Source organism: Dunckerocampus dactyliophorus, chromosome 12, assembly GCF_027744805.1.
Source record: "Dunckerocampus dactyliophorus isolate RoL2022-P2 chromosome 12, RoL_Ddac_1.1, whole genome shotgun sequence".
NCBI classification, from domain to species: Eukaryota; Metazoa; Chordata; class Actinopteri; order Syngnathiformes; family Syngnathidae; genus Dunckerocampus; species Dunckerocampus dactyliophorus.
In genome coordinates this window covers 24,776,029-24,788,804 of record NC_072830.1, presented here as the reverse complement: position 1 = coordinate 24,788,804, position 12,776 = coordinate 24,776,029, and the positions used below count along the sequence as shown (strand labels likewise).

Below are 12,776 nucleotides of genomic sequence, written 5' to 3'. Positions count from 1 at the left end.
CATGTGCTTAAAACAACATCAAAATGCGTAATCGATCATGATCGCTTCGACTGCCACCCCCTCCCTTGTCATGCATGTTATTGCGCATGTGCAGATTGATTCCGGAAGACGGAGGGAAACAAACTTGTTGGCGCGATTTGGAGAAAACTGATGCAGGGTTTTACCCCAGTGGAGTAGAGAAGAGGAGAAGGGAAACAAACAGTTTTTTATTTTAAATCAAAGCGAAGGTAGACAGCCAGACGCTCTTGACAGAAGCACAGCCGAGAAGAATGTAGTAGAGCGATGCTTTTCATTACAAAGTTGTGAGTATAAAAGCGCTAAAGTATATTAAATGTTGCTTAATGTTCTTATCAAAAACAGTAGAAGCGTTGAGATGATTCACTTGTTAGGTAATAATAGCCCAGACGACCTTCTCCCCGCCGGCTCCTTCATCCAGCTCCTCCCAGGGGATCCTGAGGTGTTCCCAGGCCAGAGGAGAGACATTGTCTCTCCAACATGCCTTGGGTCTTCCCCAAGGGCCTCCTGCCAGAAGGACAGGGAGGCGTCCATGAGGCATCCTGACCAGATGCCCGCACCACCTCATCAGTGAGGTGGAGAAGAGGCTCTACAGATGACAGAGCTTCTCACCCTGTCTCTTAGTGGGAGTCCAGCCACCTTATGGAGCAAACTTATTTAGACCGCTTACAATGCGATCTTGTCCTTTCGGTCACTACCCAAAGCTTATAACCACAGGTGAGGGTAGGAACGTAGATCAACGAGTAAACTAAGGGCTTTCCTTTTCGGCTCAGCTCCCCTTCGCCATGACGGATCGATCCAGAGTCCACATTACTATTACTATTATGCCACACCAATCGGCCTGTCGATCTCGCATTCCATCCTTCCCTCGTTCGTGAACATGAACTGGTACTTGAACTCCCCCGCATATGGCAGGGTCCCATCTCTCCACTCTTTTCTGGGCGAGAACTATGATTCTCATCCCGGCCTCTTCACACTCAGCTGCGAACTGATACAAACCTGAATAAAGATGACTTGTAAAACACCAAGTTTTGGATCCACAATGTGGGCTGCCTACACGGTATAGTCAAGTAAAGTCTATATACAGTATGCATATACAGTATGCACTTACTCCGCGCACACACACGCCCCAGAACGTATGGAATGGTGTCTGTGAGGTGCTGTGGACAGTTCTCTGTCTCACCTGCTTTAGTGGGTAACCCTGCCAGCGCAACACACACACACACGCACACACACAGCTGTCAGGGTGTTCTGTGGTCTATTCTGTCTGCACACTTCAGCCCCTTTTATATTGAATCACAGCAGCACTGGATCTTCTGACAATGGGAATCCCTGGGTCAAATAGCTATTTGTCTGTCCATTGGCAGAACAGAATGGCAGCCGTTTTGATCTCTTCAATCCCCCGGGAATGCCCTGCGATGGAAAGGTTCAAGACAGACACGTTGTCCTGCCGTGACCCCGGTGGCCGCACAGGAGAAGGTGTGCGTGTCACGCGGTTTAGCACCAGTTGAGAGCTAATGCCGGTCTAAGCAGCTGTCAAGTGTGAGATGAGCAGAGAAGTTTGCTGGCCAACTGTCAGACTCTTTCTTGGTCCCAGTACAACACAGAAGAAGAGGAATGCAGACAGATAACTAGTAAAGTGCCACTTTGCCACTGGATGCTTTATTGTACCGTATTGACTCAAATATAAAACAACCCTGAATATCAGACAACCTGTGCCTTTAAGAGATTTTTTCTATAGAAAAGTTTTCTATGGAAAACTACTACTTTATATTCTGTTTAAACCACTGTATGAGTTGCTGGCACCAGCCTCCTGAATACAATCGCCTGTTTGTCAGAATACATTAATACAATGAGCTGAGACATCTGCAAAAACGTATAACAATTAGTTCTAAAGTTCAGTTTAGTTTACTCACGCCATTGAAGCATCGCCATAGACAGACTAACACTATTTATTTATAAGCAACGCCCATTTTCAGGGCATTATAAAGCACATTTTAGAAAACAGCAAAAACTGAATACACTCCACTATTTCACTAGTTACATTAACCTGTTAAGTCAAATGTATTTATCCTCAAGCCTCAATTCAACTGTATGAACTGCGCACACTTAACAATTAGGGCTGTCAAATGATTCAAATTTTTAAATCAGATTAATCATGGTTTCCAAATTAATGAATCATGATTAATCAGCATGTCACACTGTGTCTGAAATATGCCCGTTTTTACTGTATTTTATTGAAAAAGACAAATGACACTGGTTTCTTTAATAGCCGAACACTTGAATCAGACTTTAACGGTGTTATTATGAGCAACGCGGAGTTGCGTTCACAGACACCACGTCATTTAAGTTGAAGTCACAAGTTTTGAGTGAATTTTCTGGGATTTCCGTGCATACTTAAATGCAGAAAATTGTACTTCCGCTTTAAGAGTTACAAAGTGAGTGATAAGAATATCCACTTATTGTTTTTCTTTGCATTTATGTTTACTTAGACCGCACATTCGCGCATAATAAAGATGTTATTGTGACGTTCGGAGCGTCCGTGAATGCATCTCGCGGTCTGTCTGGTGACAATGAGGAAGTGTCGTTGCAATTACAAATGGACTAGAGGCGTGTTTGTTTGGAGTTGGAGATACATACAGTACAGGTATATGGTGTTGGAATTGCACTGCTGTTGATGTGTTCAAGTAAGAGTGAAGTTAAAAAGAGCGTCAGAGACTGTGTGAGCTACACTGTGCCGCCGTCTGTCGTCAAAACAGATAGCTGTGGCTTGCCATGATGCTATGCGTTATTTACGTGAAAATAATTAATGCAATTAATGAAGTAAATTAGTTACCGCCGTTAATGCATTGTTTTTGACAGCTCTATTAACACTTAAGCTCAAACATCCAATTAAATACAGCCGGGGTTTTCAAAATGTGCGGCATGAATTCGCGGGAAGCACAGCAGCTTGAGAAAAATAAAAACAACCTTTTTAACACCTGCTAACATCAGTTATGTCAAAGGCAAAATGAATAGATTTTAGTTCCAGCAGTCAGAGTCAACCGCGGTGAGAAGAAAAGCAAAATATGCTGCGGAAGATCAGCTTTTCAGGAAGTAAGGGAGGTCCCGTCGGCCTCTGAGGGGAGGCCCACTGTGCCACACTAAGAAAACCCCTGGAACAGAGCAACAAACACACGGTGGAGTGAAAGTGGGGTGTGGTGTCCAGACAGGATGTCAACATAATGAATGGTAGCATCAGCTGAACTTCAACCTACAAGCTTCCTGCTTTATTCATCTTGTGCATAGCTTCACCGCCCTGATACTGTTACACATTCCTTTATCCACGAGATGATGCGGGTATTGTATTTAGAGCAACTGTAATCCTCACTGTATCTGTAGCAATAATGATTTATAAATAAACCAGAGATAAAGAGCCTGTGTATGGTTATGTGCTGCAGGAGAGACTCCAGTGGACCAGATTGTGGTCAATAACACACTTGATTGGTTGTTCACTGAAAACTGTGTGTGACATCACTACGTTTGTGTGTGACCCATGGGCGGTCCACTGAGGCTGGCTACTTTAGGAGCGAGTCCTGCACCCGGCGAGGGCAGAAAGCTGGATAACGTTGGCCGCAAATAGACACGCAGGGAACACAAGTGAAGACGCTGCGGTTTTTGGAAATCAAGACAAACAAATGTCCTGCCGGATCATTCAACTACCATCCTGCTTGTAGCGACCACACAGAAAAAGGTAAGAGCTCCTTTTTTCCAAGTCAAATAGATTATCTCTGGACTTGACTGATGACTCTAATCTGTGGCATTTTAGTAGGTACCATGCCCAATCAATGCTTTTTTTGCTTTATATACAACCTTTCTTCTTTTCCAATCTCAGGTGTTGGGCGGGTCTACAAAACACCACCCAAATCTTGAAATTCCATCCTCAACTCCACTTCCATAAAAATCTGCTGCCTCCTCGCCAGCGTCTGCATCCCGACAGCCATGGACCGCTCTGCTCAGGAACTCTTTCTCAACTTCATGATCGTCTTAATCACTGTTCTGCTGATGTGGCTGCTGGTTAAAACATATCAGGACTAAAATATTCCCTTCCACATAGCTTGTGGATGAGGAGATGGGGGATATTCTACGGAGCCTGCATGGTTTCTGCTGCTATTTAATGTCCAGATGCCAGTGCTCTGGAAACCCTGTGATTTTGATGCAGTTACGGTATCAGAGGTTCCAGGATTATTATGTGCCTTTCAGTGCTTCTTTTGCACGAGGCCTTGCTCTGGTATGAGAGCAACAAAGGGGAGTCCCACAAAAGAGGGGTGGGTAAACAAAACGTCAGGAATCGAACCAGCTTTTTTAGGTATTTCTAAACATTGTAATGTCATCAATAAGAATATGATGCTTAACACACTTGTTCACTCTGTAAGATACACCATTGACCTTTGAAGTGATTTGGGTGTCAAAGTGGAAAGGAAATGTTTATGCTGACAATAAAGTCACAATTTGGTTGATTTGGCTTTCTGTTTTCTTCACATAAAATTAAGATGCAACCTGAGACCTTAAGAAGCAAACTAAATCGAGTCCATCTGAAGTATGGAAGGTTTGAAAAATGCAGGTGGGGGGAAACTTTGCTAAAGTATAATTTGTGCAAAAAAGGAAGACAGTGCATGAAGACAGTATCATGGCAACATCTCCATTTTACAATGAATGAACAGACTTACAATGAGTGAGCATCTCGTGCACATCTCTGTGAAAAAGAATATCTTTAAAAAGTAAATTCATGCCAGTAGTTCTATTCCAAAATTGAAACTCTTATTTTCTAAAGAGTCACAACACACACAGTGAAATTACTTCCTAATCAATTTCATGATTATAGCTTATCACACATCCCGCTTCAAAATGTTTGAAATTGTCCAAATGTTCAATCTTGTAAACTGCTGGTTCGCATGCTTATCTGCAAATCAACTGCAAAAACTTCCTGAGCCTTTAATTTGTCTGTTAGTCTGAGTTGAAATCAAATAGCTTTTGCGCCATATTATAATTTATTGACATGCACATGTATATATATACATATATATATATATATATATCACACAGAGAGGAAGCATGGGGTTAAAAAAATAGGCTTCTGCTTAATGTTGCTCACCCATGGGAGGGACCACAGAGTGTTTGGCACCATGGTAATTAAATGACACGTGTTTCTGATTCATCTGCAAATGGATTAGGCCTTTAAATGATACAAAATCAAATAACATCTCAGGTGACAAATTGCAAAGATGATTTATGAAAGTGGAGGTGTTAGTTCATTGTGTACCCCTGGCTACAATGCAAAGATGTTCCGAAAGGATGTGATCATTTGTGGCGATGTCGCAAAAAAAGACTCTTTTCTGTCAGTTAGAATGCTTGTGCTCTTTGTGCATCATATGTCCCCCCATGGGTCACTGTGCCTGTTGAAGCTGATGAGCTGGCAGTGGAATTCAGTCAGCGCTCTGGGCATGGGCGACACTTCCTCCCATTGACTCCTGTCACTGTGGTATACCTGTGAAAACAAAAACAAAATATCTACCTCAGTTAATGACAATACGCTGGCCCGCAAGAGCGTCATGTGCACCTATAAAGAGTAAGACTATTCAGCTGATGTTAGAAATAAATGGCTGACTTATGACCCAACTGGTCTAGATGAAATGATAAATTAATGTATGACTTTCCAGAAAACAAATTATACAGTACGTGCCCTGCGATTGGCTGGCGACCAGTCCATGGTCTAACCCGCCTCTTGCCCGAAAACAAGGCTCCAGCATACCCACAACCCTAGTGAGGACAAGCGGTACAGAAAATGGATGGATGGAAGTCATGATCCTGGTTGTGTTGGTTTTGCTGCCACTCCCTTCTCTTTGTTGCAGCAACTTTTTTGGAGTTTATGGGGCGGAGCCACCTGCTGCACACTGGCTGTCCATATCTCATCGGGCCCTTATTAGCCTAGTGTCTGCCGCACTCAGATGCCAAACTTTCTTCTTTTTTGCGCCACTATACGACCATAGTCTTGCTTCTTGCCTTGCCTTGTTGTTGTGCACTTTGTATTTTTTGCCTTGTCTTGTTTTGTACTTTTTATTTTTGTGTGGCTTCACCCCAGCTTGTGCTGTGATTTGTTTTTTATACTTCCTTTGCTGCAACCTTATGTGGCACAAACCTTTTGTTCATCTTTTTGCTACCTGCTTGTGTTCAGGTTAGACATACTCCTTTTGTTCATTAAAATGTATTTACTTTACTTCCGTGTCTCTCTGCTTTGGGGTCATAAACGGCTGTGCTGCCCTTGTGACAATTCAGCCATTTTGGTGCTTGAAAAAGCCTAAGAGGCCGTAGTCAACTATGATGATTATTTTAATTTATATATTTTGAAAAACAGAACAGTAGAATGAAGCTGCAAAAGTCTAAGTGCGAAGTGGCGAGGGACGACTGTGCTCCAAAACATGACCACAGTTGCCCGGGCGAGGCTCACGGGGCCTACAATTCCTGGAAGCACCCTTGTTTGTGATACAGTCATAATACAGTTTGTGATACTGACTCTACCTATCAGTGAATGTGCTGAAGAAATAAACACAGAAATGGCCGAGTGTGTTTTTATCTTCACACTTGTGGCACGAACATGAGATGGACATTTTCTCTTCATGGTGATGCAACATAAATCAGAGGCTTGACCGATAAAAAAGAAAAATAGGCACAAAATGTTTTGCTCCTACCTGGACTTCATCTGTAATCTCATCCGGGGAATAGTCTCCACCGAGGATGTAAATTTTGTCTTTCGTACCAACTGCCCCAGCGTTGAACCCTGCACACTCAAATGATCCCTCACCCTTCCACGCGCATGTCTGTGGGCAGAAACTGTACACCTGGATGAAAAACACATGCCAAATAACCGGACGACAAACTTTAACTTTTACTTTAAACAATTAAGTCATAAATCAGTACAATTCATATGTTCCACCTTGTAAGTGGACAGGTCGCAGAGGTGCAGCGTTTTGTGAATCGATACAGCCTTGACCAGCGTTGCGTGGAAGAACTGGCCAAACTCTGCCACCAGGCGGCTCCACTGGTCTTGTTGGGCGTCAAAGCTGAAGAAGCAGTCAAGTGAGGGGTTGAAAGACTCAGTTATCTCCACCTCTGATCCCAGTGTGTAGATAATGCTGCCGCAAGCACTGGCCTCGGGGTAGAAGACTGCAATAGGCAGAGGACTGACTGAAAACCAGCTCTGAGCCAGTGGATCATAATACTCCACCTAAACATATAAGAACATCTTTTACCGGCATTGACAAGTAACTCCATGTTGCTAATAATAAGCATCAAGGGCATACTACACGAAAAAGTATGTAAAAACACCTCGAGCAGACTGGAAGAGTCCTCTCTAGATCCATTTGTCCGCCCCCCAATGACATACACGCGGTCAAGACAGACCACGGCTGTGTGCATGGTTCGGGGGTTTAGCATGGCCGGAGCGGGTGTGCTGGTTCTTGTCACTGGACAGAAGCACCATACCTCATTGGTAGCATCATGGAAAGGCTCTGCCACATGGAGGCGCACTGCTCGACGACAGTTTCCACGGCAACCACCTGTGACAAACATCTTGCGAGCAATAAAGAAGTTAGGGAAGAACATGATGAAACACCTGCACAATCTGTGAGAAGAAATACAAGAGATGGAGTGACGGTGACAGTCAAAACTGCACTTTATAATCATTGCCTTTTTTTTTTTGTATGAGCACGCAAATACTACAGAATACATTTCCACGCAAATTTGTGGAGAGGTGGCACCAATGAAAAAACAGTTCAAATTTGGTGAGGTTCTGGGTAAAGGTGTGGACATTGTGTGTGTGGACATGGTTTTTGTGTTTAATTCGTTGCAAAAGGCCCGCCAAAAACTGAAATGTACAAAAAGCGAGGCAACTTTTTCATAGGAAACAATATCAATCCAATTCATCCGTTCCAGACATTCAAAAATATTAAGAAAAAAAAACATTTTCTAAAAAATTATAGTAGTTTTACATGCAGAAAAAATGTGAAATAATGACAAAAGACGAATGAAATGGATAAATTAACATTTAGCATCATTCTTGTTGGTGAAAATGGAGAGGAGCGGAGAAGGAAGAAGGGAGGGGACGTCATCTTCATATTTTCCGATGAGCTATTTTTTTTAATTCAATAGTGTTTCTCTCCTTCTTTATTACATTGCTGGCACTTGCAACTTTCTTTGGCCCCATGGTGGGTTATTTAGCAGTCGCAGTCAATAATAAAAAAAAAAGCACAGACAGTCACCAACGCATCAGATGCTTTGTTTGGGCACTCGGTTTCACGGAATGATACATTACAGGGCAAACACACTAGTTTTTGTTATGCACAATACTGTAGGACAACCAAAGCAGTGTACAAAAACAGAGGCAACATTTTGGGGAAAAATTTTGGAAGAAAACAGAATCATACAAAAAACTGCGTCATTCGAAAACCGAGGTTTGACGGCATGTGATTGGTGGAAAACATATTTTGCATATTAAAATCCAGCTCCAGTTCTTATATAACCACATACCTTCTCAGCATAGCTAGTCAGGTGGGAGCCTGGTGGGTCTGGCATTGCTGTTACCCCCTCCCTGTGGCCCATGGCAGGCTCTTTCCACTGGTCTGTTGCTAGACAGTAGCAGAAAGAGTTGCAGATCTCTCCGTTCTCTTCTGTCTTGTGTATGTAAATGTAGCTCTGTGTGGTGGCAGGCCTGGCGTCGGTGAACAGTCCGCTGTGCTGACTCTGTCTGCTCTGAGCCTCTGAGAGGAGAACCACACAGGACTCATCGCTGCTCAACAATGTATCTGATTCAAGAAGGGTCTGACAGGCAAGAGAAAGAATTAAGATGATGAAAAGGTTGTGCAGGACTATGTGGCCTTGAGTGTGTGGTTACCTGAAGTGCATGTGGAGGTAGATGGTGAGGCCTGGTGAGAGATAACAGTCTAGGTAGCATTTTCTGTCTCACAGGAATATCATGGCGTATCCACCTGAGAAGTGACATCACCACAGCCTCCTCGCTGGGCACACCAAGGGCGTCTGACCTCAGGCATTCCTCCAACACATTCACCTACGATAATGCTCAGTTACACAAAATGTACATGCACTCTCAAATATCCACAGAAGAGCTCCAGTGGCACCTGCATATCCAGGAAGTCTTGTGTGATGGAAAGGTTATCAAAGTTGTGAATCACAAAGTCAGTGGCACTTTGATGGAGGGTGACGGAGCCATACGCCTCAGCAAGGGACAAGAGTGACAAGCAGTTGCCAAGATCCAACGTTCCCAGCAAGAAGTCACTACACGCTCTGGACAGAACTGATACCTGAGGACACAACAAGAAAAATGCATATATGTACGGTATATTTTTTCAATGAAACAGCCAGTAAAGCATTCCAAAAAGTGCAGAAGTCTTGAGGCACTACCGGCTTAGTTTCTAAACTTTTTCTTTTGACAACAGTAAATACAGTCGTCCCTCGCCACTTTGAGCTTCAAATTTTATGGCTTCACTCTATCACGGTTTTTAAGCATTTTTAAAAATATGAATAAATAAATTACGCTGTTTTATGGTTCAATAAGACCTATTATGAGCCAGGTATAAAAATGGCTAAATGAACTGAAATACATTAAAAAAAACACTCATATGTGATATTCTAGACTGGTCAGTAGGTGTCAGTAATGTTACTGTAATGTTCGGTGAGACAATCACCAGACTTGATCGCCGGAACAACAGGCTTTTATTGCGGGTTTGAATTATCTCACAACAGGCACAATAATTCCTAATAAAAACACGGGCTACTGTTGCGGCCATTACCCATGCAGAGTTGATACTCAACTTTGAAACCCTGATATCACTTCTGATATCACAACACATTTAAAATACCACACACAAGCACTGCTCTTATTTATGTCTTAAATGGCTTAATTATTATGTCTACTATATTGGGTAATACGATTGTAAAGGTGTGTTATTTCATGTCTAGAGGGCTCTAATAATGTTAAAAACTATATTTAGAAGGTAGTAAACAGGTTTTCTATGCTCTAACTTTGAAGATATTTCATTTATAAATGAAATATGTGTTAAAGGAGGTATTACTGTAGTAGGATATTTATATTGCCAATGACATAACTAGAATTCCATTTTGGAGGCATAGGTTCAATGGTTTTGGTCCTAATTATGTGCATTTTTTACATAACTACTAATGTTGTTTCGTACAATCGGGGATGGTTTTGAGGTAAAGAATGAATGGAAGAAATGTGTGTTTCTACCTGTAAAAATGAAGCAAGCTGAAATAGCGAGTCTACGTTTCCATCTGTGATAAGAATCTCGCCAGAGTAGGCAAAGTCCAGGAAGGAGCCCACCACAACTGGACACTGGTTACATAAGGTGACTGAACCAGCATCACGTTCTCGCATATCCGCCTCAAACATGGCCCTAAAAAAAAAAATGTGCGCACTCATTCATTTACATACTGCTTATTCTGTTCAGGGTCATTGGTGAGTTAAAGTCTATCTCAGTTGACATTGTAGATACACCCAGAATTGACCCCCAAGTGATATATAAACAAACAACCATTCCCGCTCACATCATCTATGGACAATTTCCAATTAACTGAATAACAGGCTATGGGACGACCTGAGATAAACCCACACAAGCATGGGTGCGCCACTCATACTGTACAGTAGATAATGTTGGCAGATAGCTACCTGAAGAAATCACTGCATGCAGAAAGAACACAGCGATGGCAGGGAAAACTGCGCTCTTGAACTTTTATGGTGAAGTCGAACAGAAGACCTCGCTCTCGAAACGATCTGAGCACAGCCAGCAACTGAAGGCCATGTGAGTCGGACACCTGCAGCAGGGTATGCCGCTCTGGGACATTGCTACAGGACACTTTATGATCAGCCATCTTTTTGAAAATAGCAACAAAACAGGAAAAGGAAAAAAAGTCTTTAAAACATATAATGTCATTTTATTATAGTTACATATGGAGCTCTGGACCTGCCCTGCGTATGGCTGACTATGTGAAAGACAGGGGAATACGTTTTGTAAATATAAGGAATACATGGTCAGAAAAACGTCAGTGTAAAGTTTATGGTACAGTAAACCTAGGAATATAGCTTGTACATTACAGTCTACTGAGGACATCTTTTTTGGCCCTGGTAGAGGGTCTAGCAATATAGTTACTCCTGTACTGTGGACACATATTGTTTTAAAAATTGTCCATATAATCGTGTTACTTTAAGTAAAATGTCGCAGACAAAAGCACCTTGCTACTAGCTCAGGTTGTACTTACAGTGGCAGTACCCTGGATAGCTCTTTCTCGTAGTTACCGGAAGCCTGAAATCCCGCGATGACACGAAAATACCTCAGAATTGTTCCTACAATTCTTGTTGGCAATGTCCTTTGAAGAATTTTCTTTACAATGTTGTATAAATTTTATATTAACAGGAGGTTCATTGAGGTTCAGATAATGACACGGAACACAGTACGTACAGTATATTCGGACCTGTTAGGCTTTTTTGCGTCGAAATGACTCATGGGAATTGTAGTTGATTTAATACCGGAAGTGTTGGCTCAAGCGCAGAAAACTTGCTTTTCATCTTTTAAAGTGCCCAGAAGCATATACATGTCATTAATTTGCGAGATGTATTTAGGTAGTTAGAGAGCATTATGAAATTAATGTTTATTAAAACACTTCCTATACATACAGTACAGATACCGTATGCTGTATAGTCATCCAGGAAAACTGATCTTTTTAAATTCATTTCTGTCGTTTTAATTGTGCTGGAGATATTACATTACACTTACTAAAAATAAATAAAATACACACGCGCAGTAATTGGTAAAATACTGTAGTAAGTTTTCTAAGTCGCACACTTCGACATCAATACCGCGTACTCGTTTCCTAATTTTAGTGCAGTCCCAAATCCATTACTGTCGTTGCACACGAGGACACTAGAATTGACGATGACAAAATCGATCAACTTTGACTTCTTCTTACGTTCTCCTTTTTAATTGTGAATTGCAACCACGCGATCTAGTCCCTCCTCTTCAGCCACGTAGCAGAGGTAGCGATGGGCTGTTGAGTTGAGGCTCCATCGCTGCATACTCACCATCATTTTCATCCGGGTACTGGCGGCGAAGGGCTTTTTATTTTTGCCGTGAACGCACTTTTACACTCAAAATGCTAAGTGTGGAAGTGCTCGGAGAAATGTAAGAAAATTGGAACGTGAATCACTGTATTTTGCCACTGGGTGCCGCTATCATACTGTGAAGTTCATTGCGTGGCTGTATTTACGAGCACAAGAGACTGAATTTGAATTAGTGGATGTCAACTTGGAAACTGTGCGGTGCTGCATGTCTGCAAAAAATGTAAAATCATAAATAACTGCAAGTCTTTTTAAGAGCTCGGTACGGGTACTGAAAACATACAAAGACCTAGCAACGAGAATCACATAAAATGTATCATGTTTACTCATCAACATAATCTAACCTACACCAGTAGATCCACAGTACCTCACTGTTTGTAGCTATTTGACAACAATCCATATTTACTAGGCTTAATTATCGATCAGAGGATAGTGCAGAATTACCCGAAAATATGGCAAAGAAAAGAGTGTTTAAACGACATGCTTGTTTGAGTTATTAATATTAAAAGCGCTTCAATGTTCTTTCTACTTGCATCCCCGCATCCATCGCTCCCTCCCTCCCGGCGGTGCATCCCCA

The 12,776-nt window shown here is 42.1% G+C and overlaps 2 protein-coding genes across 4 annotated transcripts; one reads left to right on the top strand and one right to left on the bottom strand.

Moving 5' to 3' along the window:
* Positions 1-1,035: 1,035 nt before the first annotated feature.
* On the bottom strand, positions 1,036-12,716 carry kbtbd3 (kelch repeat and BTB (POZ) domain containing 3). Of its 3 annotated transcripts, none has more exons than XR_008573134.1 (10): positions 12,164-12,716; positions 10,754-10,956; positions 10,316-10,481; positions 9,189-9,371; positions 8,945-9,118; positions 8,581-8,871; positions 7,381-7,623; positions 6,989-7,279; positions 6,744-6,885; positions 1,036-5,542 (listed from the first exon to the last, which is right to left on the bottom strand). XR_008573134.1 is itself a non-coding variant. In XM_054794040.1 (10 exons), exons 1-10 carry the CDS (start codon positions 12,173-12,175, stop codon positions 5,423-5,425), a joined length of 1,833 nt encoding a protein of 610 aa, XP_054650015.1. In that variant the 5' UTR covers positions 12,176-12,716; the 3' UTR covers positions 1,036-5,422. The 3 variants fall into 3 exon arrangements, 2 of the variants coding, with proteins under 2 accessions (XP_054650015.1, XP_054650016.1); XM_054794040.1 differs by having other exon boundaries at positions 6,744-6,893; XM_054794041.1 differs by lacking the exon at positions 12,164-12,716 and adding an exon at positions 11,344-12,137 and having other exon boundaries at positions 6,744-6,893.
* On the top strand, positions 3,472-4,529 carry LOC129191062 (sarcolipin). The gene is made up of 2 exons (XM_054794047.1): positions 3,472-3,748; positions 3,890-4,529. Exon 2 carries the CDS (start codon positions 3,997-3,999, stop codon positions 4,090-4,092), a length of 96 nt encoding a protein of 31 aa, XP_054650022.1. The 5' UTR covers positions 3,472-3,748; positions 3,890-3,996; the 3' UTR covers positions 4,093-4,529.
* Positions 12,717-12,776: the final 60 nt, after the last annotated feature.

Coding starts and splice junctions, on each gene's coding strand:
- kbtbd3 (XM_054794040.1), bottom strand. Junction 9,119..9,188: donor AAGACTTCCTGGATATGCAG/GTGCCACTGGAG, acceptor GCATTATCGTAG/GTGAATGTGTTGGAGGAATG. Junction 8,872..8,944: donor TACCTCCACATGCACTTCAG/GTAACCACACAC, acceptor CTTGCCTGTCAG/ACCCTTCTTGAATCAGATAC.
- LOC129191062 (XM_054794047.1), top strand. CDS start 3,997: ATGGACCGCTCTGCTCAGGAACTCTTTCTCAACTTCATGATCGTCTTA.